This window comes from Clinocottus analis, unplaced genomic scaffold (genome assembly GCF_023055335.1).
Source record: "Clinocottus analis isolate CAN_PGR_092001 unplaced genomic scaffold, fCliAna1.0.p SCAF_1, whole genome shotgun sequence".
Classification (NCBI taxonomy): Eukaryota; Metazoa; Chordata; class Actinopteri; order Perciformes; family Cottidae; genus Clinocottus; species Clinocottus analis.
This window is the reverse complement of record NW_027175820.1, coordinates 14,861,317-14,885,174: the sequence shown is the minus strand read 5'-3', so window position 1 is coordinate 14,885,174 and position 23,858 is coordinate 14,861,317. Positions and strand designations below refer to the sequence as shown.

Genomic DNA, 23,858 nt, shown 5'->3' with positions numbered 1-23,858 from the left:
CTCCTCAGAATGGAAGGAAAAAGGCTCACTGATAGATGCAACAGTTTGTGACGGTGTGTGATGAGAAGACATAAAAAGAAAAACACTGTTATCCAATGCAGGGAAGATGTTGTCATTTTTTCATGAAGAACTTGCCATCTCTGATTTGCTGTGTTGTTGCTATAATTATTGACTGGTTGCTGTTTCTATGTCTTACTCATGCTTTACTTAAAAACATATTGTTTTTTCAGCACCACAGAATACAAAGTCCTACCTCTAATCCTAATGGAACAATTTTCTTTCTAATCCTAACACAAATTAAATTGGAAGCAAATATATACATTTATGTGTTATGATTAGAGAGAAAATCATTTTCATTAGTGGCGGGCCGTGGTTTCAGACAGAGGCCTTCAATGAGTACCGACCCGCGCAGCAGCTCCTCCAGATTATCGCGAAAAAAAAGAGGAGGCTCTGCAGTTGAACAATGGGTGTGGTACGACCAACAAAGCCACTTCATTGCGGCCAGTCCGGATGGTCGCAGAAGTCACGGTGGCCCACTGACTAATCACAGCGCATGTTAATGGTCACACGGGCCCTGTGACCAATCACATGTCCAGGCTTTCGCGAAGACCTTTCCATGTATTTTAGTCAGGCTACTCTTACTTAGGGTGACCAGACATCCGGATTTAGACCGAACAGTCCGGATTTTCAATTCCCTGTCTGGCGTCTGGCGGAGCATCAAGCCGGATGTGTATTTGTTCACCTTTAGGAGCTGCGCGATCGCACCAGCGTTTCTGAGATGAGGTTTCTGAGACACGGAGAAAAGCTGATGTTGTGATCTTCGCGATAGAACATCTTTGATGTGTAGTGTTGAGTCTTGGCCGTTATGATCATTGTTGTACTGTTTACAAAACCCTAATATCTCTTATATAATTCAAAAACATGTAGGTTTCCATAATTTACTATCCACAAATTATTGGTGATAAACAATTTTCTATAACAAATACTTATTTTCTTTCTTTTCTTCTTTCTTTCACTCAACTATGAAATTTAAGCCAAACAGTTGTATGAACGGTTCTGATTCTGCTCTATTATATCACATTGTTTAAGATGTATTGCATTAACCAAAGCTGAACCGCAGCACAGTGCATTTTTTACCCGCTCTGAATACGTACTTTATGAATTGGTACAAAATGACTCCAAAACTCACTTAGAACCAAGATACAATAACTCATTGTGAACTAGGAAAATGTCTAACTGCAACCCTTTAAATAATCACACCTTGCTATGCCTCGCTTGAAGACAGTCCTTTGACACTTCATTTTCAACATAAATGCTTCACGCTTTTTGAAAACAATTACAAAAAAGCTGAGCCAATCAGCTAAAATTAGTTTTGTCTGATCGGGCCTTATACTGCCTCTCACTGTGCTTGCTGGGTGATTGCTGACTCCTTACTCACTACTATTAAATGGCTGGCCCCCAGCCGCGAGGGGCCACGAGTGATGACACTGCGTAGTACATCACTGCCTTGCAACCGCTGCTCTCTAGCCAGAGACATGGTGGAGGAAAACCATAGAGTATGCATATGTGCCCTTTCCTCTCTAGCTCTCTTTTATTTTCTAGCTTATCTTTATTTTTCTCTATCTGCTCTCATTTCCTCTCCATCAGTAGCTCATCAACCTGAGACATGTCCAAACACCGGGCGTGTGCTCTGGGTGGGATCAGGTTAATCTCTGGAATAGGGACAATATAAGCTAAACATGACGGGGTTGAATCCACGTGAAGATAATTCCATTCCGATATTTCCATATCAGGAGAGATGTCACATTTACTGACATTGATTTTCACACTTTTTTTGGGGTATTCAAATGAATTGAAATACCTTGTATAACCATTCAAATAGCCACACTATGGTCTGCTTTTTCTTTTTGTTCTCTGTCACATTTTCTCTGTTCTTATTCAGTTGCAAAGAAGTTTGGCTTTGATTCAGTTTATTTAGTTTAATAACGGTTTATTTAGTTATTTGTCTATTGGCTACTATTTTAACTTTTCCCTCGTTGTTATTTCTCTGCAGCATTTGGGCAGAATGAATGTCATGACCCAGGAGTTCCTGTCAATGGTCAAAGGTATGGTGACCAATTTCAGCTCGGCAGCTCTGTGGCTTTTCGCTGTGATCAAGGATTCATTAGGACACAGGTAAAAATCCAATATGTCTCAATCTACATAATAATAGGGTGTTCACATAATATAAATGAAGACGTTCATTAGAAGGATTAACATTATTAGCATGCATATTGGGTGTTTGTAATAGCAGTAATAGTAACTGTGCATAATGTGTCTCTGTCTAAAGAGTACTTCTTCTTTGATTTACTTGTATTTAATTTTTTTATTAATTAAATAATAAATAAATAATATTATACCACCATACCTGAATACTATCATATCTTTTTCCCAGGGGTCTGATCAGGTCACTTGCATCATCCAGGAGGGAAATGTTGTTTGGTCAGCGGCTGTGCCTCGCTGTGAAGGTACACACACAGACAAACTGTTTACTATGTACATGAGCAATGGCCAATTATAGAAAAAGTTGGACTTGCCAAAATATAGGGTGACAAAGCAGCTTAAGTGTGTTTATACAACTTAGGACTTTCACTACATTTCCTCTTCTAATTGCATTAGCCTCCAGCCTCCCCATACGTATTCAGCTTGTTTGCACGCATCTTTCACTCTGAGCAATAATCTTAAATGAGATTGGCACGAGTTTGACTGAAACTAATTCAGGGAGATGCAGACTCCACTATACAGAAATGGATCCATAGTGTGCAGATATGCGACTATTTGGAAGTAATAATAAAGGACAGTGAATGTGCAAGTATTAAACACTTTTTAAAGGGTAATGTTATCCACTGGCCTATGAAAATGTGTGTGTTTTTTGTATCCCCTCCATCTTGATTGTATTGTCTAATTGACATTATCAAATGTTGGCTGTTGTTAATAAATAGGATGGAGACAATCCAATCTAATAGGGCTGTCACCTTATTAAATCGTGAGTATGGGACAATATTATCCCTCCCATTGGACAGGGAAGGATAATTATGTTTTATTTCTAAAATTACTTTCTCTTGTGCAAAGAAAAGTCATTTTCTTCAGCTCCCTGAAATTCTGGAGTTATGCTAGCGATCATAAGAATGAAAGTATCAGCAACATGAGAATAGAAGAAGAAGAATAGAAGCATGTGAAAGACGAGCCAAATTACATATTGAAGAAAGAGCACCGGATAATAAAAGGATCATGAACTCCAGGTCTAAACTGTTGTTTAAAGGATGTTGCTAAACTTGCTAGCTTAATATGAGTGCTAAACAGGCCAGACCAAAACTCAAACACATTAAAAAAGTTTTTCAGTATTTTATTGATTTGAACTAAAGCTAATTTTAATGTGCCATGATTTAGATTGTGCGACTCTTATATATACTGTACATGTGTGTCAAGACCTGCCAGCTATGCACAGTTATTTGAGTTGCAGGAAAACAAGGTGTAATTTTCTGGCATCACGTGATACATAAATACTGGATTTGCTACATAAATTATTATGCTATAATTATTTCACCCCTTTTTCCAACATGAGCATCTCAAATGTGTTTACTGTAGCACAAGATTGCCACAGCATATTTTCAGAATGGAAATGTTGATGTATGAACTATAAATTTACAAAGGATTAGAGCGCTAACCTAAATTGGGAAGATGATGAATCTGCTAACTCGATGTGATATGAGCATTGCGCTCATGCAATAATACTGTTGCAAGAATAAGTGATTAATTTCTCTCCCTTCGTGGCTGTGTGTTTATTTCCCTGTAGCTCCATGTGGAGGCCACCTCACAGCTCCTACTGGTGTTCTGCTGTCTCCTGGCTGGCCCTCCTTTTATAAAGATTCTCTCAACTGCCAGTGGGTGATTGAAGCACAGCCAGACCATGCTGTGAAAATAAACTTTGACAGGTTCGTGATTTGGTTATGTCGGTTGAGGTTTGCTCATCAGTTACTCAGAATACTTGTCGAATTGTTATGAGTTGGATAACTTGGTCATCTTAAGCCATGTCCGTGTTTTACACTTCTGTCTAACAGCCAGTACATTATAAATACTGTATATATAGTCAGTCAAGGAGTTGGTCTGTCTTTCAGAAACATCATAGATATAAATCAAATATGAATGTAGATCATTGATGTTGCCTTTTGCAATTTTTTTCTCTAAAAACAAGTCATATGCAGATGCTGTGCAGCCTGACATTGCTTAAGCTGAAATGAGTTATTTGAGGAATTGACATAAAGGCCAAATTATCTTCATCACCTGTGAGGCAGGTCACTCAGAATGTGCTTTGTGCTGAGGCTCGTTAAATGATCAGTTGGCTGGTTAGATCTGTATGTGATTGTCAGTGGTTACCCACTTTGTATTTTCTATCCAGGACAAGTAGTTAATTGCATTAATGAGATATTTGTCTTCTGAATCAATTACTACTGTAATTTATGTTTCAAATTATAACCAGCACAACTGACGGTCTCAAGAACCGACTGGTAGTGCCCTTCAGACACAACTGCTGGTAATTGCAGGCAGAGACGAAAGTGTTGTTCAGATCGCTAGTTATGCAAGGTAGTTGTGTGGTTGTTTAAGTGCTCAGGTTTTTAAATAAGCTGGTAGAATGTGAGTCAATTATTTTTGTTATTTGCTTCTGACTTCAAACTGTTAGCTCTGGGTTTGATTAGATGGTGTTTGGTGTACGCTGCACACAGATTATGTAAGCGTTATAAATGTTACCTTTGTCTATGTCAGGTTATTGTGCATGTTTTGTTTATTTGCTTGTGTGTCTGTCTAGGTTTCAGACTGAGGTCAACTATGACACACTGGAAATCAGGGATGGCCCCTCGGCCTCTTCTCCCCTCGTCGGTGAATATCACGGCACCCAAGCACCTCATTTCCTGATTTCTACAACGAACGTCCTGTTCCTGTTGTTCACCACAGACAACAGCCGCTCTGCAGCAGGCTTCAGCATCAGATATGAAAGTAAGGCTGATTGACTGACTGATAGAACTGTTTGGTAGACTAACTACTTCCTGGTACTCAAAAGCAGCAGCTATGTTTTGTGTAGCCCTTAAAGTCCTAACACTAACTCCTAATCCTATTTATTGTTTGAGTTGTGTTTAGAGGTTGTACATAGAGATTATATATTATTGTAGCCCTGATTTGTATGTTTAATTTGATACCTATAATGTTTCTTTTGTTTTTTTTTGGATAGGATTCATACCATGTTTTTCTCTTGATTTGTACCTTGTGACCTGATATAAAAGCACTCAAATAGTTAAAACCAGCTTTAAAATATGTAATTACCTCCACAAACTTGCACCTTCTTGACTTGTGGTATTTTTGCTTATGTGATGTGATGTTTAGGTGTGAAAATGGAGTTGGACTCTTGTCTTGATCCTGGTATCCCAGTCAATGGTCGTCGCCATGGCAGCAGCTTTTTTATTGCCTCCCGTGTGTCATTCACATGTGATCTGGGATACACACTGAGTGATCAGGAGCCAATTGTTTGCGAGCATAATCATCAGTGGAGTCACGCTCTTCCCAGTTGTGATGGTGAGAATATATATCTATATATATATATTTATTATTATTTTTAATTTTCAGCCCTTTTGATGAAGACTATAGTGAGCGGGAACCTTTTGTATCCTTTTCCAAAAATAATGTAAGAGCAAGAATTATGTGATAATGTGAGGAACGCAGTCACTTGAGGAAATATGTGTGCTCCAGCACTGCACAACACAATACCAAAATGGTGGTACTATGACTACATCATTTAGGTATTTTATTCAGATCATCAATTCCTCCATTATCTATATTGTAGCTGCTTAGCCATGCAGAGTTGCAGGATGGTGGAGGCTCTGCTAGCTGATACTGAGTCACTAGACAGGTCTCCAGTCCCATTCAGGATTATAACATCTAGACAGACAACCATTCTCACTCATACCTACGGGAAAGTAGGTTAACGTAATGCACGTCTTCATCATCCAACAAAAACTATTGAAAGAAAATTAGCTTCTGACTTGTTTTAGCTGAGTTGCCGATGGTGATTAAGATATTAAAATGCAAGATTATTGTCATGTTCAACTCTGAGTCACATGTGACACTGATCCCAAAGAGGCAGATGCAGTTAGAAGTTACTCCATTTGGTACTCAGGTAGGCTTACATTTCTCTGCAAGCACGCATGCATAATGTTTGCCAAATGTTTGAGGGTTTTAGAGTCCTCTTCATTCTTCCACTAACTGGTTTAGATGGCTCTGAACATGACGATATCCTCTTTATGGACAAAAAACAGAAGTGGAGTTTGTAGAGAGAAGCGGTTTAACAGTTGAGCCAGAGTCAGAGGCTGTGAGGAGAGCATAGGAAGGTGTTTCTATAAGTAACTTATTTTCCAGTCTTCTGCTTTTTTCCATTTCATTAGGTGTAACTGGCAGCCATAGTGTTAATTGTACAATCTATCCCCACTTCAGAGAACACACGAACAAAATGGTCCAAGTTGGGCATCCAGCCTCAGTGAAATCATGCGGGTCAACAAGCTCCACTGAAACAGATGCTCACTGACCATCGCAGGCCTTTTCATTCAGCATTTGCCCACAGCTCATGCTATCATGGGAGATTAATACACAGCGGCTGATTCATTCTGCCGATTGAAAAGAATCCAATTTGAAAGCCAAAGTCAGGATGTCTCAACTTGGGAGGGAGTTCATACCGAGGCAATCTATCTCACAGCCTCAGCCATATAACACAAGCAGTTTTAAATGGCCACAGTGACATTTTCAATTTTCAGCCAAGCATGCCACCTTACCAGACAGCTGTTACATTACAGGACACACTATTTCAGAATGGCACTTTTCTAAAACAGCGTGTAAGATTTAACAAAAAAATAATATTTCATAGTTGCTTTCAGATAAGATCACAGGACCAGCATTATGTGTCAAATGTGTTTTTACCATGACTACATTTTTTATCAATATTAATCAGTTCATCATTGTCTTTACTCGTTTTGTTACTTTACTACCTATTGACAATTTCCCATGTTCAGTTGACCTAAAAGAAAGGAAGAAAGTCATTTTTAAAAACTCCCACAACAATAGTCAAAGCAACTCATACACACACATGGACACATTAACGACAATAATCATATTTACAGTACAGTCTCACAGGAACAGTTAACATTTTAATAGGAAGAGACAGTTTCTTTCTACCATACCGACTGTATTACGCAGCCACCAAAATTAATTATTTTCACAATATTTTGTCTCAAAGAAAAATAAGATGACATGTAGTCCTCCCACAGGCGTGGAGAGATCGTTCCCTTTCAGTAATGCAACAGTGTCTATTGGACCCAAACCGCTCGTCTTATTCCTGCAGGTCAGCTAAATCGCCAAACAGATAATACAGAACATTGGCTGCTCTTTTACGTGTCCGGGAGAATATTGAATGGGCATAGTGATATTTTAAAGCTTGCAGTTGGTGCCAGGACAACAATTTGTAAGAAGTGATCAAAGTCACAGTATCCCTTTTAGTAAAAAATGCTGTGGCATCCTTTAAAAGGGAGATAATTAAAGCTAGAGAAAAACACAGAGGCAAGAAAGAGGAATGAGTGTGCCATGGAAGTCTGGTACTATCTAATATTTACCTGTATTAACCTTTCTCCTGTCTAAAAAACAAGCATATATGTATATACATATATTAGGGCTAAGCAGATTAACACGTTAACGCGAGATTAATCTGGCAATCCTTTAACGGCATTAGCTATTTGATCATGCATTAACTGCATGTTTTTTTGTTTTGTTTTTTTTGCATTGGGAGGGGCTTATCGCTTTAAATCTCTCCAGATGGCGTAGTTCAGACCTGGGTGTCTTACGGCTCTCCCAGTCCGGCCCATGTGAGTTCAGTAAAACATGAAAAATAAATAAATAAGACGCACGCTATGAATGCATAACGGCGACACTGCTTTTACTTTGAAGGTGTGCGCGTTTCCGTAGCCTTGCCGACTGACGTTAAAGCGCGCATTGTTCTGTAGCTTCTGTCCTCAATGAGCAGCGCTGCTGTAAAGAGCCGCGAGCCGCTTCACCTAAAAAAATAAAGCACTCACAGTCTCCCTGCAGCCTCCGCATCCAGATTAAAAGTTAATTGCGCACGCGCCAAGCTCCTGACCTCGCGGTCTGATCCACTATGGCAGAGCACTTTCAGTCAGGATCACTTCTGGATCTTTACTCTTCTCTCAAAGAGGAGAACTTTCCTCATACCAGAAGATGTTCAGTGCACTTGTCAACACAGGCTGGACTTTTCTCACTGAGGGAGAAAAACTGAATTGAACTGGAAAACATGAAAAGCACTTATTGCTTTTGTATGAAGTGGTGCTGTCAAGCGATTAAAATATTTAATCGCGATTAATCGCATTTTTGTCATACTTAACTCACGATTAATCACTTTTTTTTCATTTTCATGCTCTTAACATGAAAAAGTGGATTGCTTGCTTTATGCAATTGTTTTATTTAATTGAAAAACAACTGCCAAACAGGGCGGTTCAAAATAAAATTATGAAGTGCACAATTCAGGTAAACAAGGGCGAGAGAGAGGTTGAGAGAGAGATTATTTTAATTACTTATTGTTTATTTGTTGTTGTTATCTGTGTAAGTTGTATATTTCTATGTTTTTCTGTATTATATCAGCTCGATCCTCGTCCTCCACAACGTTAACAGGCTACACGCAGTAGCACCCATTTAGCTTTGGCTGCAATACGTTTGTTCTCTGTGGTGGTGTCCATGTGTTTCTGTCCCAAGTCATTCGTTCGTGTCTGGCTATGACGATATATATATATATATATATATATATATATATATATATATATATATAGGTGATATAAAAGATGGACATCGAGAACCTGCAACTGAATGATCATACCAAAAAAGCTAAAAAAGCAAAAAAAACATACAGTTAACGCATGATCAAATAATTAACGCTGTTAATCGATTGAAAAGTTAACGCGATATTAACGCGTTAACTTGCCCAGCCCTAATATATATATATATATATATATATATATATATATATATATATATATATATATATATATATATATATATATCTGCATGTGGTTTTCTGCCACCATTTAGTATATTGCTTCTGTTCTTAACATTGAAAGCCAGCCGCACTTTGATTTGAATTTTCTCTGAAATCTTTGTTCAAGTCATGAATAGTCTTTCTTTCTTTCTGTCTTAGTCTTTTCTTTTTACACACACACAAACACATACACACACACACACAGACACACACACACACACATTCTGACTATCGTCTCACACACAGTATTGGCATACTGTGCACTCTCACAGGCAATAGATACAGAATGTGCGCAAAGAGGCGCACACGTGCATCGCTTAACAAGGGTCATTTAGTCAGAAGACAGTGTCCTAGTTTCAGCTGAATCCTGATGGGAGTGAGAAGAAACTGGTTATCGCAACACACAGAAGACTGCTAGTCAGATAAAGAGTGACTCTCATCACAGCTACTCAACTCAAGGTCTGTTGAAATATGATATGTTAGAGATGGAAGGAAAGCCATTGATAGACCGAGAGATAGGGCGGAGACGCAGCAGTTCTCTTCAAACACACTGGAATAGCTGCAGTATGGAGAAATAAGAGACACTTTAGTTTAACATCTGTCTTCATCAAGTAAAATATAAAAGGAGAATTTTCCCAAATCACCAAATGAATCATCACACTGTTTATTTTTGGAGATAAAAGAGTAAGCTGTGCATCAACAATCAGACAGGAGGGACTTCACAAGAGTGAAGAAAATGATTGTCTCTGATTCAGTTTATATAAGTCTGGGATGTGTTTGTTTCATAGGCAAGAAAAACACCCTGTTTTATTATCATGGCAATCAAACAACTTGAAGCACTTCAATTGATTAAATATAACTGAATTAAGCTGAATATAATTGAATGGGATGGAGGCACAGTGCGAGAGAAACAAAAGAGTCAACATATTATCTCAGATCAACTGTCTGTAATGCACTGCAAGCCCTCTCTGACTCTCCATTACAATGCTATGGTATTTTCCATACTGCTTTAACCCAAAGGAGTTTTTCCTGTCTGTATCAGTGGTCTGGCTCTGTGAGCAGGCTCGGTCTGTAACATACCCACATTCCTCAATCTTTTTAAACAAACCACTCTCTCTTTTTTTAGAGTGCTTTGCCGTTCTATCTGTTCTGTTTCTTTTAATTTCTCTATTAACTGCATCTTCACCCTTTTCACCCTTCTCTTTCTTTAGCTGTACTGTTTATAGAATCTATATTTGTTACCTTCCAGACCAGTTTATGTCATATACTGTAGTTTGAGGACACAGAAAATAACAATATGTTACTTCGCCAATAATTTGATTATTTAATGATATCTTGGACACAACATTGTCAGCTTTTTATTACGTGAAAGGTTATGCACAACTTTTTTTAATTTAGGTCTCTAAACATGATAATAGTCCATTCAGGTAATTACAGCTTATAAGGCAGTGCCAACATACAGCATTGTTGCTGAAGCATTGAACCCACCTTTCGATTTCCCCTCAGGTAAACACTGTTAGCTCTGTCAGCATGTTGTAGTTTGCACTGTTAGCACAGTGGCTGTGAGCCGCTAGCTCAGGCCATGTTGAGAGTTGTTGAGAGGCAATCAAAAGGTTCCCAATCTCATCTTTGCTCCTTTAAGTTGTCCGGTCTGGTTCACTCTCTCTGCTGTAATGGCATTTCCATAGCAGGCAGCTGTTTTCAGTTTAAAAAAACACAGTTAGCGACGAGCTGGTGAACATTACTGTTAGCAGCTAAAGACAGAGCTACCAACTCTCACGGTTTCACCGTGTGACACACGCTTTTGCATGTTTTCACACATTCACACGCCACACAACCAATTTCTCACGGCAAAAAAAAAATCTGAGGCGCATTTGTTCCTTTTACAACTCCCCAACGATAGATGGCGCTAAGGAGCGCATCTGTAAACCTATTTGCTGCATAGACATCCTATTTACCCCAAACAGACACAGTCGCGGGAGAAAGGACTCAGGAGGAGCAGAGAGAATAAGGGCTCTCAAGTGTCACGCATTGAGCGTGACTGTCACTCATTTTGGTCTTAAGTCACGCCCTCCCGCCACACAGCTGTTCGGCGGCGTGTATTTGTTGTTGTCGTCGCAAGTTATTCCAAGTTTATTAAGAAACGCAGTTGGGAATTTAGACTAAAACTACAGCTGTTATGTTAATATCTGGGGAAATACCGTTTTTTGCATCGAACCAACACTAAAACCATGTTCACAAAATTATATTTTACATTTTGCAGGAATGCAGATCAAAAATTAAAAAAAAGTTGAATGTGGTTAAATTCATAGGACATTAAGAGCAAAGTAATCTCTCATTTTGTGAAAACCTCTTAACTGGACTCAAGGTATGTCTTTATTTAAATGAAATTAATTCAAATGTAATTAATTTTCTCCTTTTTTTCACCCTTCTCTGTCTGTCACTTTCTCTGTATAGCCCTTTGTGGGGGTTATGTCTATGGTAAAACAGGAACAATTCTGTCCCCTGGCTTTCCTGACTTTTACCCTAATTCTCTTAATTGCACTTGGACTATAGAGGTGTCTCATGGCAAAGGTAAGAACACACATACACAGTCATAATGCAATAATTTGCTTTGGACGGATGGATATTTTTCTTCAAATGTTAATACATTTTCATATTTACGATATTGCTTTGCATTTCCACTCAATGTATTACCGGTGTTTCTGGGTTGGTCTCTGTGTTTATTTGCTACCATTTAGGTTTCTGTGACTTACTGTGTATCTGTCCATCCATTCATGCAACAATCTGTCCATTCATCCGTTCATCCATGGATTTCTAGGAGTCCATCTGGTTTTCCACACTTTCCATCTGGAGGAGAACCATGACTATCTTTCCATCACTGAAGACAGCAACTTCCAGATTCCAGTAGCTCGACTCACTGGCTCAGTGCTGCCCCCTAGTGTTAAAGCGGGGCTCTTCGGAAACTTCAGCGCCCAGCTACGTTTCATATCGGATTTTTCCATGAGTTATGAAGGATTTAATATAACATTTTCTGGTAAGAAACCTATTTTTGATAACATAGATGTAGCAGACAGAAAATCAACCTTAAATATGTCTTACGGTTTAAAGAATTGATTTAATCTCTTTTTAGCCAAACACCTAGGCCGACAGACTGACCCTATATCATTAGCAACACAAATAAGTGTCTTATTAAGTTGTTGATGTGCTTAATGGTCTCAAGTCTCACAACACAATTTATTTGTCTTTCTATTTACCTTACATTTATTAGTCTAGGCTTACTTAACAATATTAACACAGTTTCTGTATGTTTTGTGCCTCTTTTGTAATGTCTCCTGGATGTATAGAATATGACTTGGAGCCATGTGAGGATCCCGGCGTACCGGCGTACAGCAGGAGGACGGGTTTTAGATTTCGAGTTGGTGACTCATTGGACTTCTCTTGTTTTACTGGCTACCGACTTGAGGGGGAAAGCAAGATAACTTGTCTGGGAGGAGGTAGACGAGTGTGGAGCAACATATTACCTAGATGTATAGGTAAGACAAACCCACTAACTTGTGTCTCAGTAAAAAATCATTGACACCGCATACAACATATTCAGGCTATAGTTACAGACATGTAGGTGTCCAGATTGTGGGCATCACACTGTTTATTGGGCCTTTGCTTATACAACATTGTTTTATTTATATATACAGGAAGTGTTGTCAAAACTATCATTTCAAAAGTGTTTCTGCTTTCAATATATATGTATATATATATATATATATATATATATATATATATATATATATATATATATATATATATATATATATATATATATATATATATATATTAGGGCTGGGCAAAGTTGAAAAAAAACTGATTAATCGCATGATTTTTCTGCAATTAATTGCATTATGCGCCAAATTCAATAATGAAGTAAAAAAACTAGTGTATTGCAGCTTTTATTTTAAAGTAATGTTATCAGAACAATATAACAGCACTCTGGAGCAACTGAAAGTTACCCTTACTACTGAACAGTACCTGTTCTATATATATATATATATATATATATATATATATATATATATATATATATATATATATATATATATATATATATAGCTTTGGAGGAGTTTTTATCGGTGAAATTAACTTTTTCACATCAGCATTTTATTGTTTGTAAATCACCATTATTTCATTGCTGACACAAAGGTAATTTACTATTATTTGATTGGTTGACAGTTGGCTTTATTTGCCAGGATTTGGCTGTTAGCAGGTTGTAATTTGCTGGTTTTTGTCGAGCATCAGTGTTTTCTTGGATGCTGAATGTTGGAGTCTGTTGGTTGGCTGCTGGATATTTTTAAGCCCCAAAAAAGACCAGACTGAAAATGCTATAATAGCAGCTGGCAACATTCACTCCCTCTCTTTATTTCCAAATGTCCCTCTCTTTAGCATTCTGTCTCTTTGTCTAACAGCTTCTCATTGTCTCCCTCTGTATTTAGACTGTACTTGGGTAGATATATTTAGAGTATTAGCTGCTATATAAAGAGTATTACTGTGTCTTTTGTAACTCCCCTTTTTTCTTTTCTAATTTTACTCTGCATAATTTCAATGGCCCATGTCTGTTTTGGTTCATATGCCTTAGTCTTCTCTTCCAGCTCTCTCGTTCTCCCCCTTTCATTACCCTAGGTGTTCGTACTCACTCTCTCTGTCGTGTGCTGTCCTTACTTTCAAAACAGTTTTTTGAAGAATTGCTGGTAGCACTCTTGAATATATGCTTCATATCTCATATCCTAATCTGCTTCTAAAAGTGTGGCAAATCTTTCCATATTTTTACACATTTTTAGATTTTATAAACACTGCATCTTTTTTCCCTTAGTTACACATTGTTCCACATCGGCTTCTCTCTTGTCTAACTCATTACTTCCTATTGGTGGTGGTCCTCCTCATTTACGTATGACACAACTCTATTTGCACAGAGTGCTACTTATTTTAGTTCTTAAACTTTGATTGAAACTGTACATGCTAGATAATTCTGTATAATTTATATGAAACTCTTTTACTTATTTGATAGCAAATCCAGCCCTGCTTTTTAATCTTTTGCAGTCAATTTTGAATTGCTTTGCTTTTGGGTTTTGCTGTTCCTCATCCATAATTGTCTTATGGCCTATGTTATAATGTATGAGTTATTTTTATCATCATCGTTATTGTTATCATCCATAAGGTTTGTGGTTTAACTGTATATGTTTCTCATTTTAATGTGGTATTGTGAGTCTTTTCTCTGTTTTGTACAATAAGACAACCCAGATATTCTGACTGCTCAAAAATAATAAGGTAGAAATGCTATGATCTTGATCCACCTTTGCTGCCCCTTTTTACTCTCTTGTTGTAGCGGAGTGTGGAGCTTCCTCACTAGGACCAGAAGGCGTTCTGCTCTCTCCTAACTTCCCCTCCAACTATGATAACAACCACGAGTGTATCTACCGCATCACCACCGAAAAGGGCAAAGGAATCAGGCTGAAAGCTGAGAGCTTCTCATTGCTAGACGGAGACTATCTCAAGGTACAGACACACAGATACACAGACACACACACACACACACACACACACACACACACACACACACACGCATACACACACACACACACACACACACACACACACACACACACACACAAATAGGACAAAGCTTTTCCCAATCAGGTGCTGAAGAAAATCCATAATTTACAGACAGTACAGATATAGAGACACATTCACAGGATTACAGTTATAATCAAAAGCTGTCTATATGCAAAGCACATATATGCTTGAACAGATAATTATGTGTTTGGTTTATTACCAAATGTCCTGAAAAGAAAACAATAATGAGTTGCGGATGCTGGCATGATCATTACCACAGTAACATGATGTGCTGGGAAAAAATTGTGAAGTGTCTGTTTTTGTGACCACACACATCAATATGTTATTAATATTAACATGTACAACACATTTCCATCAGTGCTTCATCAAGCAGTGGATTACACGTGTGCAACCGTCTTTCTGTTTTTACAATGAAGTCGTTCTCCATCTTGGCTTCAACTGACAATGTACCGAAGACTTTAAATCAAAATAAATAGCAAGGAATTCAGGGAGGAGTCAAGTAAAAGCAGGTATAGTTTATGTCTAGATTTGAGGAAGCTGTAATCGTATCATCTGACCTGCGGCTGTATGTCTTGGACACTGGGGTGAAGAGAGGAGCAGAGCTGTCAACTGATCACCACCTGGTGGTGAGTTGGATCAGATGGCGGGGGAGACGGCAGGAAAGACCTGGCAAGCCCAAACGTGTCATGAGGGTGAACTAAGAACGTCTGGCTGAGGATCCTGTCTGGAAGGTCTTCAACTCCCAAATCCGGAAGAACTTTTCACGCATCCTGAGGGAGGTTGGGGACATGGAATCCGAGTGGACCTTGTTCAAAGCCTCTATTGTGGAAGCGGCCGCCAGGAGTTGTGGACGGAAGGTTGTCGGTGCCTGTCGCGGCGGTAACCCGAGAACCCGGTGGTGGACACCGGGGGTGAGTCACACCGGGGGTGAGGGACACCGTCAAGCTGAAGAAGGAGGCGTTTCGGGCCTGGTTAGCCCAGGGGTCTCCTGAAGCAGTTGACGGGTACCGGCAGGCCAAGAGGGCTGCAGCTGCGGCGGTCGCGGATGCTAAAACTCGGGCATGGGAAGAATTCGGGAAGGCCATGGAGAAGGGTTTTCGGTTGGCCTTAAAGAGGTTCTGGCAAACCATCCAACGGATCAGAAAGGGAAAGCAGGGCCTACCCCAGGCTGTTCTCAGCAGGGGAGGGGAACTGCTAACTCGGACTGGGGACATTGTCGGGCGGTGGAAAGAGCACTTTGAGGAGCTCCTAAACCCGACCAACATGTCCCCTGGGGAGGGGGCAGCGCCTGAAGACCTTGGGGTGGGTGCACCCATATCCCTGGCAGAGGTCACTAAGGTAGTTATAGAGCTCCTTGGTGGCAAGGCGCCAGAGGTGGATGAGATCCGCCCTAAGATGCTGAAAGCGCTGGACATTGCTGGGCTGTCCTGGCTGACACGCCTTTTCAGTGTCCGTGGGGGTCGGGAACACTGCCCATGGACTGGCAGACCGGGGTGGTGGTTCCCATCTTCAAGAAGGGGGACCGGAGAGTGTGCTCGAACTATCGTGGTATCACACTGCTCAGCCTCCCGGAAAAAGCTTATGCCAGGATGCTGGAAAGGATGCTCTGACCGCTTGTCGAACCTCAGATTCAACAAGAGCAGTACGGATTCCGTCCCAGTCGTGGAACAGTGGACCAGCTCTTTACCAATGTGGAGGGTGCTGCGGGAGTATGGGGTGCAGGACCCGTTGGCGCGGGCTATCTGGTCTCTCTACGCCTGCAGTAGGAGTTGCGTTCGTATCCTCTGTAATAAGTCAGACACGTTCCCGGTGGGTGTTGGCCTCCGCCAGGGCATCCCTTTATCACCAGTCCTGTTCGTGACTTTCATGGACAGGATTTCTAGGTGCAGCCAGGGGGCGGAGGAAATCCGGCTTGGGAGCCTCGGGATCGCCTCTCTGCTGTTTGCAGATGATGTGGTCCTGTTTGCTTCCTCGGACCGTGAGCTCCAGCATTCGCTGGGGCATTTTGCAGCCGAGTGTGAAGCGGCAGGGTTGAGAATTAGCGCCTCCCAAATTTGAGGCCATGGTTTTCTGCCGGAAACCGGTGGATTGCTCCCTCCTGATGGGGATAACATGCCAGCCCCAAGCGAAGGAGTTCAAATACCTCGGGGTCTTGTTTACGAGTGAGGGTAAGGTGGAGCGGGAGATCGACAGGCGGATCGGTGCGGCTGCAGCAGTAAAACAGGCGCTGTACCGGTCCGTCTTGGTGAAGAGGGAGCTGAGCCAGAAGGCGAAGCTCTCCATTTACTGGTCGGTCTACGTTCCAACCCTCACCTATGGTCACAAACTCTGGGTCGTGACCGAAAGAACGAGGTCGCGGATACAAGCAACCAAAATGAGCTTCCTCCGTAGGGTGGCTAGGCTCAGCCTTAGAGATAGGGTAAGGAGCTCGGACATCAGGAGGGAGCTTGGAGTCGAACCGCTACTCCTCCGTATCGAAAGGAGTCAGCTGAGGTGGTTCGGCCATCTAATCCGGATGCCTCCTGAACGCCTCCGATTAGAGGTTTTCCAGACACGTCCAACTGGGAAGAGGCCCCGGGGAAGACCCAGGACACGCTGGAGGGATTATATCTGCCGGCTGGCCTGGGAATGTCTCCCCCAGAACGAGCTGGGAAATGTTGCGAGTGAGAGGGAAGCCTGGGTCGGTCTGCTGGGTGTGCTGCAATCGCGATCCAACCCCGGATAAGCGGCGGAGAATGGATGGATGGTTTAAATATGTGGAAGTATTTGATATGTTTTGTTTGAATTTGTTAGATTACTTTTTTCAGAGATATTTAAGATATTGTAAAGTACAGATACATTACAGCCAGCAAATAGCTTGTTACTTTCACGTTCAAAGCCACACACCTCACTGGTGAGATGATTCAGATATTATTTAACAATATATCAAGACGTATGCTCCCCATAATCAAGAGGTTCAGCAACCTACATGATGTCATAACAATTTGAATACGTAATTCAGGGAGGTTTCCATTCTTTGATTGCTCCCGCTTCTGTATTTGACACAAAATAACTCCCTTGAATAAGAATTTCTCATATTTACATTGTAGGTAATTTTTTTGTTGCATTACAGATCCTAAACTCTCTCAAGGCAATCCTCTCAGCCATCCCTTGTACAAGCTTTTGTTCCAGCCAGGCACACCTGGTACAATTAAGATATCAGTGAATGTGTACACTATAATTACATACAGTATGAGGTGCTCGGGAAAAAGGCTTGAGTCAAAACGGGAACGACAGTAGGAGCTTTGAGTTCTTGGTTTCGTCAGTGTGTGGCTAAATTGTATAAGAAAGGTGTGCCCTCGCAGTTTGATGTGTTAAACATTGTTGTAAAGAAGCCGTAACATCCCTGCAGGGGTTTATTACCCATGTTCTCTATTAGTGCTGATGGTGCTCCTGCTGCAGTGGCCATCCACAGCTGAATGGATACTTGGGAAACAGAGGCACAAAGGGATTCATTCAGCCTCTGTTAACCCTCTAACAAACCCACTGCAGTGTACTATTGTTGTATTTAAAGGTTAACCTTGGTTTTTATACATTTCTATTGAGTGTGATACAGTATGTGGGAAGAAAGTAAATACAACAACTATCAAATAGACATGTATTTTTTCTTGATTATTTTATTTGCACACACATATAACTTTATATATTCAAGAAAATGTAACAAAAAGGAAAAATGAATGTTACGTGAGAGGTCAAGAAGCCACAGACTTATGACAAAAGAAGAAAAAAACAATAACAACAAAAGGAAACGGAAACCAAGATTTAGAAAAATACATTAAGAAACAAATGAAAACAAGAAGCACACAAAATAAGCACAGAAAAAACAAAGCAATTAGTTGAAAACAATCCAATTAACACAAATAAGAACATGAATAACAACATAGGGAAAAAGAAGAGAACGGTATTCAAACATGAAGAGAAACATTCAAAATTATGAATTGTTAAATGTGATGTGAACATTTCCTTCAAATTGTCTATACCGAAAGTCGGTTGTTTGGCGTTCTATATCTGTGCACCACAATATATGTAATATCTGTCAAAATCGGTATTGGTAATTTAATTTTACGAGTTGCTAAAGGTGGATGGTAGAGAAAAAGACAAGAACATGCATTTATTTAAGAACATGCATATCTGATGAATACATGTGTCATACACTGAAATAATTGTCACTTTCCTGAATAGTGGAACAAAACACTGTTATTCACACAATGTGTAAACCTGCCTGAATGCCAGCTTGAGGTCCATGACTGTAGCAAAACATTATTTGTATTTAGACATATGTCTCATCTATCAACATTGTTGTTACAATAAACACAATATATTTATTGAGCATGTAATGTCAGTTGAAATAGTTGTAATGTGTTGCACTTGAACACATCGGGGAGGTAAGCCTGCTACAAGTTTGATCTGCAATGTGTTCCTATGGTTCTTCTTGGTCTACCGAAGTTGTAAATTATAAACTGTCTATAAGGAATTAATTTGATCAGGATACATGTAAACGTCATCGGATGTGCATACTTTTGTACATTTTGAATACAATAAGAATTACAAATGTTGCCAAGGCTCATAATTCCTCATAAATCTTCTCTCGGGCCCATGTGCCTTCTTGAGTGTCGGTCAGGAGCAGCTCTGTGATCTGTTTTACATCCTGAGCTGAAAACATTGTGAGCTGAAAACTTTTTCAGCTCACAATGTCTCCTAGAGGTATTAGGCCTGAGGCCATGTTTAAGCCAGTATGTGGACAGAGTGTATTATCAGTATAGGGCCTAGAGCATTGGATGAGGCTGTCTGTGGGTAACTTGTATTAGCAAGGTTCTCCCTGACTTTCACAGAGGTATAGCAGCATTGCAAATTGGGGAATGTTCCCAGTGGGACAGATACAGTGTTAAAGACAAATCCCTTTAAAGGAAAGGAAAGTGTCATCAAGATGGTTAACATAAGAAGAAAAAACTTCTTTACATTACTTTCCAACATGCTTTGCTTTACACAGCAAACCCCCTCCCACCTAATAAGTATCTCATTGTCTCTGTAATACAATAAAGGGCACCAAGACTGCAGAGCAGAGCTCCTTTCAAAATATGATTGTGTTATTCACAAGACATTTGACATTATATTTACTGTAATGAATTGATTCCTTATTAGAAAATAACAGAAACAGAGGAATAGAATTCAGAGAATGACAAAAGATCACAAAAGTTAATGAGGATGCACTGGTTGCTAACATAGTAATCAAAAAGTCATGTGAGGCCCCAAGACTGATCGCAAGAATGACACGCAACTTTCAAAATAGGGCACACAACATTATTAGATGATTGGCTCAGTTTGACTTTAAATTACTGATAACAAATAACCTTTTTTAATTAGATGATAAAGTACAGGCTTTTGCATTGTGTAATAGGCATACCAGCTAAATGAGGATGCAAGCATGGTGATTGACTTTTGCTCTGATACCAAAATATAGGGTTCAGTCAAAACTGAGTGTTAAAAATGTGTAATTTGCAAATTGTAGAAGTAGAATAGTAGTATAGGATACAATTTGCAGAAAGCATAGTGGAAACTAAATTGACATGGGAGGTATCGCTCTCTCCAGGAAATACACAATGCCTTGGTTCTTTGGTACTGATGGATTTAATTTTTAAAGTGCAGCGCCATTATCAATCCAACGTCCAACTCTTCAAAATACATTTCAACATACAAAACAAGTTGGCGTTCACATTACACGACAAACTTGTAAACACATAAATATGCGCGACAAATCATTAACATGACAAACATACATTGCTGTATACTTTCTCAATACTTGAGAAATTAACACTTTGTCTTAAATCTTTTAGAGGAGTACTGAAAACTTCTACCACAGCTCGTGTCTTGAGGAGCTTGTCATTATTACATTAAATGTGTCACAGCACAGCATAGAACTTGAAGATAGTTCCTTCATGTAAATATAAACAAAATGAATATTAAAAAAACAAGTTGTACAAATAATAATATGTAAACAAGACCTATTAAAAAGTTACATAAATAATATTTATGGCAGTTAAACTCCCAGTTATAACTTTCTCACTCTTCCATCAATGCTAGGGTACACCTGTGCTACTTTTGCTAATCTTCATTGATTTTGTGGAGGAGCATCCTCTTGTAGAATGACAATGTCGTTAATCTTCACATTTTTCTTATCCTTTTGCCATTTTTGTCTTTGCTGAAGGTTAACTCTCTGGACCCTGAGGTAATTTTCTCAATTCTACATAATTTCTTAAATTCACTTTTTAAAGGCACTTGCATACGTGATACGTACCCATCCTTAATTGCAGAACAAACTCATCTCTCTTTATAATGAGGCACATTGCCATAAGGAAAAAGTGTAAAGAGAAAATATGACTAAAAGTTTGTGTAGTCTGAGCAGTATTTCTGGTCTCTCTTGAGCTTTCGTTCCAAGCCGATTAGACGCTGCACATGACTTGTCATTGGGTATATTTGGTCTGTCTTGTTTGAAAGGTGAGGGCATTTCATAATGCCCATCTGGTTTGTGTTTGATTTCTTCTCTCAACTAAGTCAAGAAGTGGAGATCTTCCTGATAGACAGTTGTGTCTTCTTTAACTCTTTCACTGAAATTAGATTCTAGCACCTTAATTACATCATCTGGATTTATCATTTCCTTAATCTGAGTTTTGCAAACATAGCGAACTTTACCTATGAGCTTAGACAGGTACTGTCTTTGAAGTCTGTGTAGTACTGCCATCTAGCACAACTCTGGATGTGGTTTCCTTGATAACGTCTTGTTGTGTTGAATGTAGCTTTCTTTCCTTGCCATAACATAGGTCTTTAGATGGTCCTCTTTTTGGTTCTTGTTCTTGGTTTGAGCGATCTTCGTGTAGGCATGTGGGATGACGTTTTGAGCAGGTGTCATAGACCTTCCAGCTACTGCAGCTCTTGGATTGATGACCAGGATTTAAACATCTGAAGCACAGTGTCTCACTCTGAATAAACTTGACTCGATCATCGATTGTCCTTTCAATGAATTTGAAGCGCGTGTGTAAACTGTGTCCTAATTTCTTACATAACACACATGTGTTTATTTCACTGGTGTTATTTGTGAAAATCTTGGCACCTACAGTTTGGTTTTGGATGCCACCGTGGTTTGAATCTTGATCTTTGCTTTATCGGGTTCACTTTGTCGTAATGCGTTGTAGGATGTTATAGGGTTGCACGCAATACTAGTTTCTATTGATAGGAATGTCACAAACTTGTTAAAGCTTGGCAATCTTCTGTTCCAGTTGGTATTGTGTGGCCCTTTGGTTCCATCTGGTACTTAACCAGTCTGGTAGTTTGGCAGCTAGTTTTTGATTCTCAATATCATTGCTAAGAACCTTACTCTTATTGTGTGCAATAATGCATTAACAACTATGTAAAAAGTCCACACATTGTCTTAAGTCTGCACGCTCATTAGGAGCTAATTTTGGCCAGGCATGATAAGAATTTTCTGAATCGATTAGAAAAAAAAAACAACCTCCTACTGCTTCTTTAGCTGCTCCTTCCACATATTTCTGAAGGAAGGATATTGGCTGTGAAATGGGAAGCCTATTTGCTGATATATCCTCAAGCAGGACTTTCACAAGTTCTCCTTTGTCGTATTGAAGCACACTTCTTAGAGCCACATCTCTTAGTGGTTGTGGGTGCTGATACACAGGGTTCACCCGATCAATTGTTTGCTCGAGCAGAGGCTGCTCAGACTTATGTGGAATACGCCTTTGGTCTGTATATAACTCATTTTCATCATAGACTTATAGCCTTGCTCTGGCTGCATTCAGTCTTTTTATCTCCTCTAAACGTCCAAGCTCCCTTTTCAAGTTTTCTACAGACTTCTTTCTTGCAGCATTCTCTTCTTACTGTTTCTTCAAGAGCGAAGCCTCTTGTCTCTCCTTTTCTATCCTACGTTCAGTATCTTCTCTTTCACCTTGAAACGATGAGTTAATGCAGCTACTTCTTGGTCTGCAACTATCTGCTTGTCCTCAACTTCAAGTCTTTGCAGTTTCTCTTTGTGGCACTCTTGCTCAGCCATAAGCTTCAATACAGCTTTGGTCGCTGCATACTCAGCGGCAGCTTCTTGTCTTTTAACGAAGGATAGATTAAAGCGAATGGAAGTAGTCTTAGAACACTTACAGTCCGGAGACGAAACACTGGAAATCGTAGAAGCGAATACAGAGCTTGAATCCGGCCAAATCAGTTCTTCCTTTGTTCCTTGAATTTGAGACTGCCCGCTGTGTATAACAATCTTTGTGACTTATGTACATTCGTCCAGCTTACGACACATCTCATGAGCTGGGCTATCAATCCTTCGATATTCTTCATAACCGTTATTCATTTCAGATAACTCTCTTTGAATAGTGCTGGTGTGTTCTTGTAGGATGTTACTAGGATCCTGTTTCGTAACAGATTTTTTTAGCCACCGTAGTTAATGCTTTCCAGCGTTCATAAATGCTGTCAAACTGAAGTAATAGCTCCCTTGTTTTTTCTTTCTGAATTTATTTTCCTTTTTCCGTTAATGTATGGGCTCTTTCACTTCGTTGAGGAACTTCAGACTGTACTGCTTCTTTTACAAGGCTAGACTCATCTGTCTGCTCTGGCTCTGCTACTTGTTCTACAAGTGATCCTTCATACTGACTCTCTTTACTTGTTTGTGACATCTTTAATTATTTTAAAGTAACCTGTACACAATCCAGTTGTCTTGAATAAACTCTGCAGTTTACAACAAACTTTTTTTTTTAAATACTCAAGAGAATAGAATATGCCAATACTGTCTTTTAAATTAACCCTTCAGAATAAAAGTAGGCATTATAAAGATTTTGAAATGTTGCAGAATCACTCCAAATAGTGGCTTTCTTAAATGCACACAAACAAAATATCCTCAATTACCTATTTTCAATGAATGATCAATATCACAAAATCACTTCCATTAGTTTCTCTTAATATCTCTGTCAAACACTGTTATGTTACTTGGCTACGCCACCATCATCAATCCACCGTCTAACCGTTTAAAATACATTTCAACATAAAAAACAAGTTGGCGTTCACG

General features: G+C 39.6%; 1 protein-coding gene across 2 annotated transcripts in view; it reads left to right on the top strand.

Annotated features, from left to right (window-relative positions):
- The window catches only part of csmd1a (CUB and Sushi multiple domains 1a), a 363,484-nt gene that overhangs the window by 235,405 nt on the left and 104,221 nt on the right, over positions 1 to 23,858 (top strand). For both annotated transcript variants that reach the window (XM_068586302.1, XM_068586216.1), the window contains exons 16-24: positions 2,054 to 2,175; positions 2,435 to 2,507; positions 3,836 to 3,974; positions 4,847 to 5,034; positions 5,419 to 5,607; positions 11,579 to 11,695; positions 11,943 to 12,158; positions 12,469 to 12,657; positions 14,499 to 14,668. In XM_068586302.1, the coding sequence (XP_068442403.1) occupies positions 2,054 to 2,175; positions 2,435 to 2,507; positions 3,836 to 3,974; positions 4,847 to 5,034; positions 5,419 to 5,607; positions 11,579 to 11,695; positions 11,943 to 12,158; positions 12,469 to 12,657; positions 14,499 to 14,668 (1,403 nt within the window). The remainder of the gene's footprint in view (positions 1 to 2,053; positions 2,176 to 2,434; positions 2,508 to 3,835; positions 3,975 to 4,846; positions 5,035 to 5,418; positions 5,608 to 11,578; positions 11,696 to 11,942; positions 12,159 to 12,468; positions 12,658 to 14,498; positions 14,669 to 23,858) is intronic.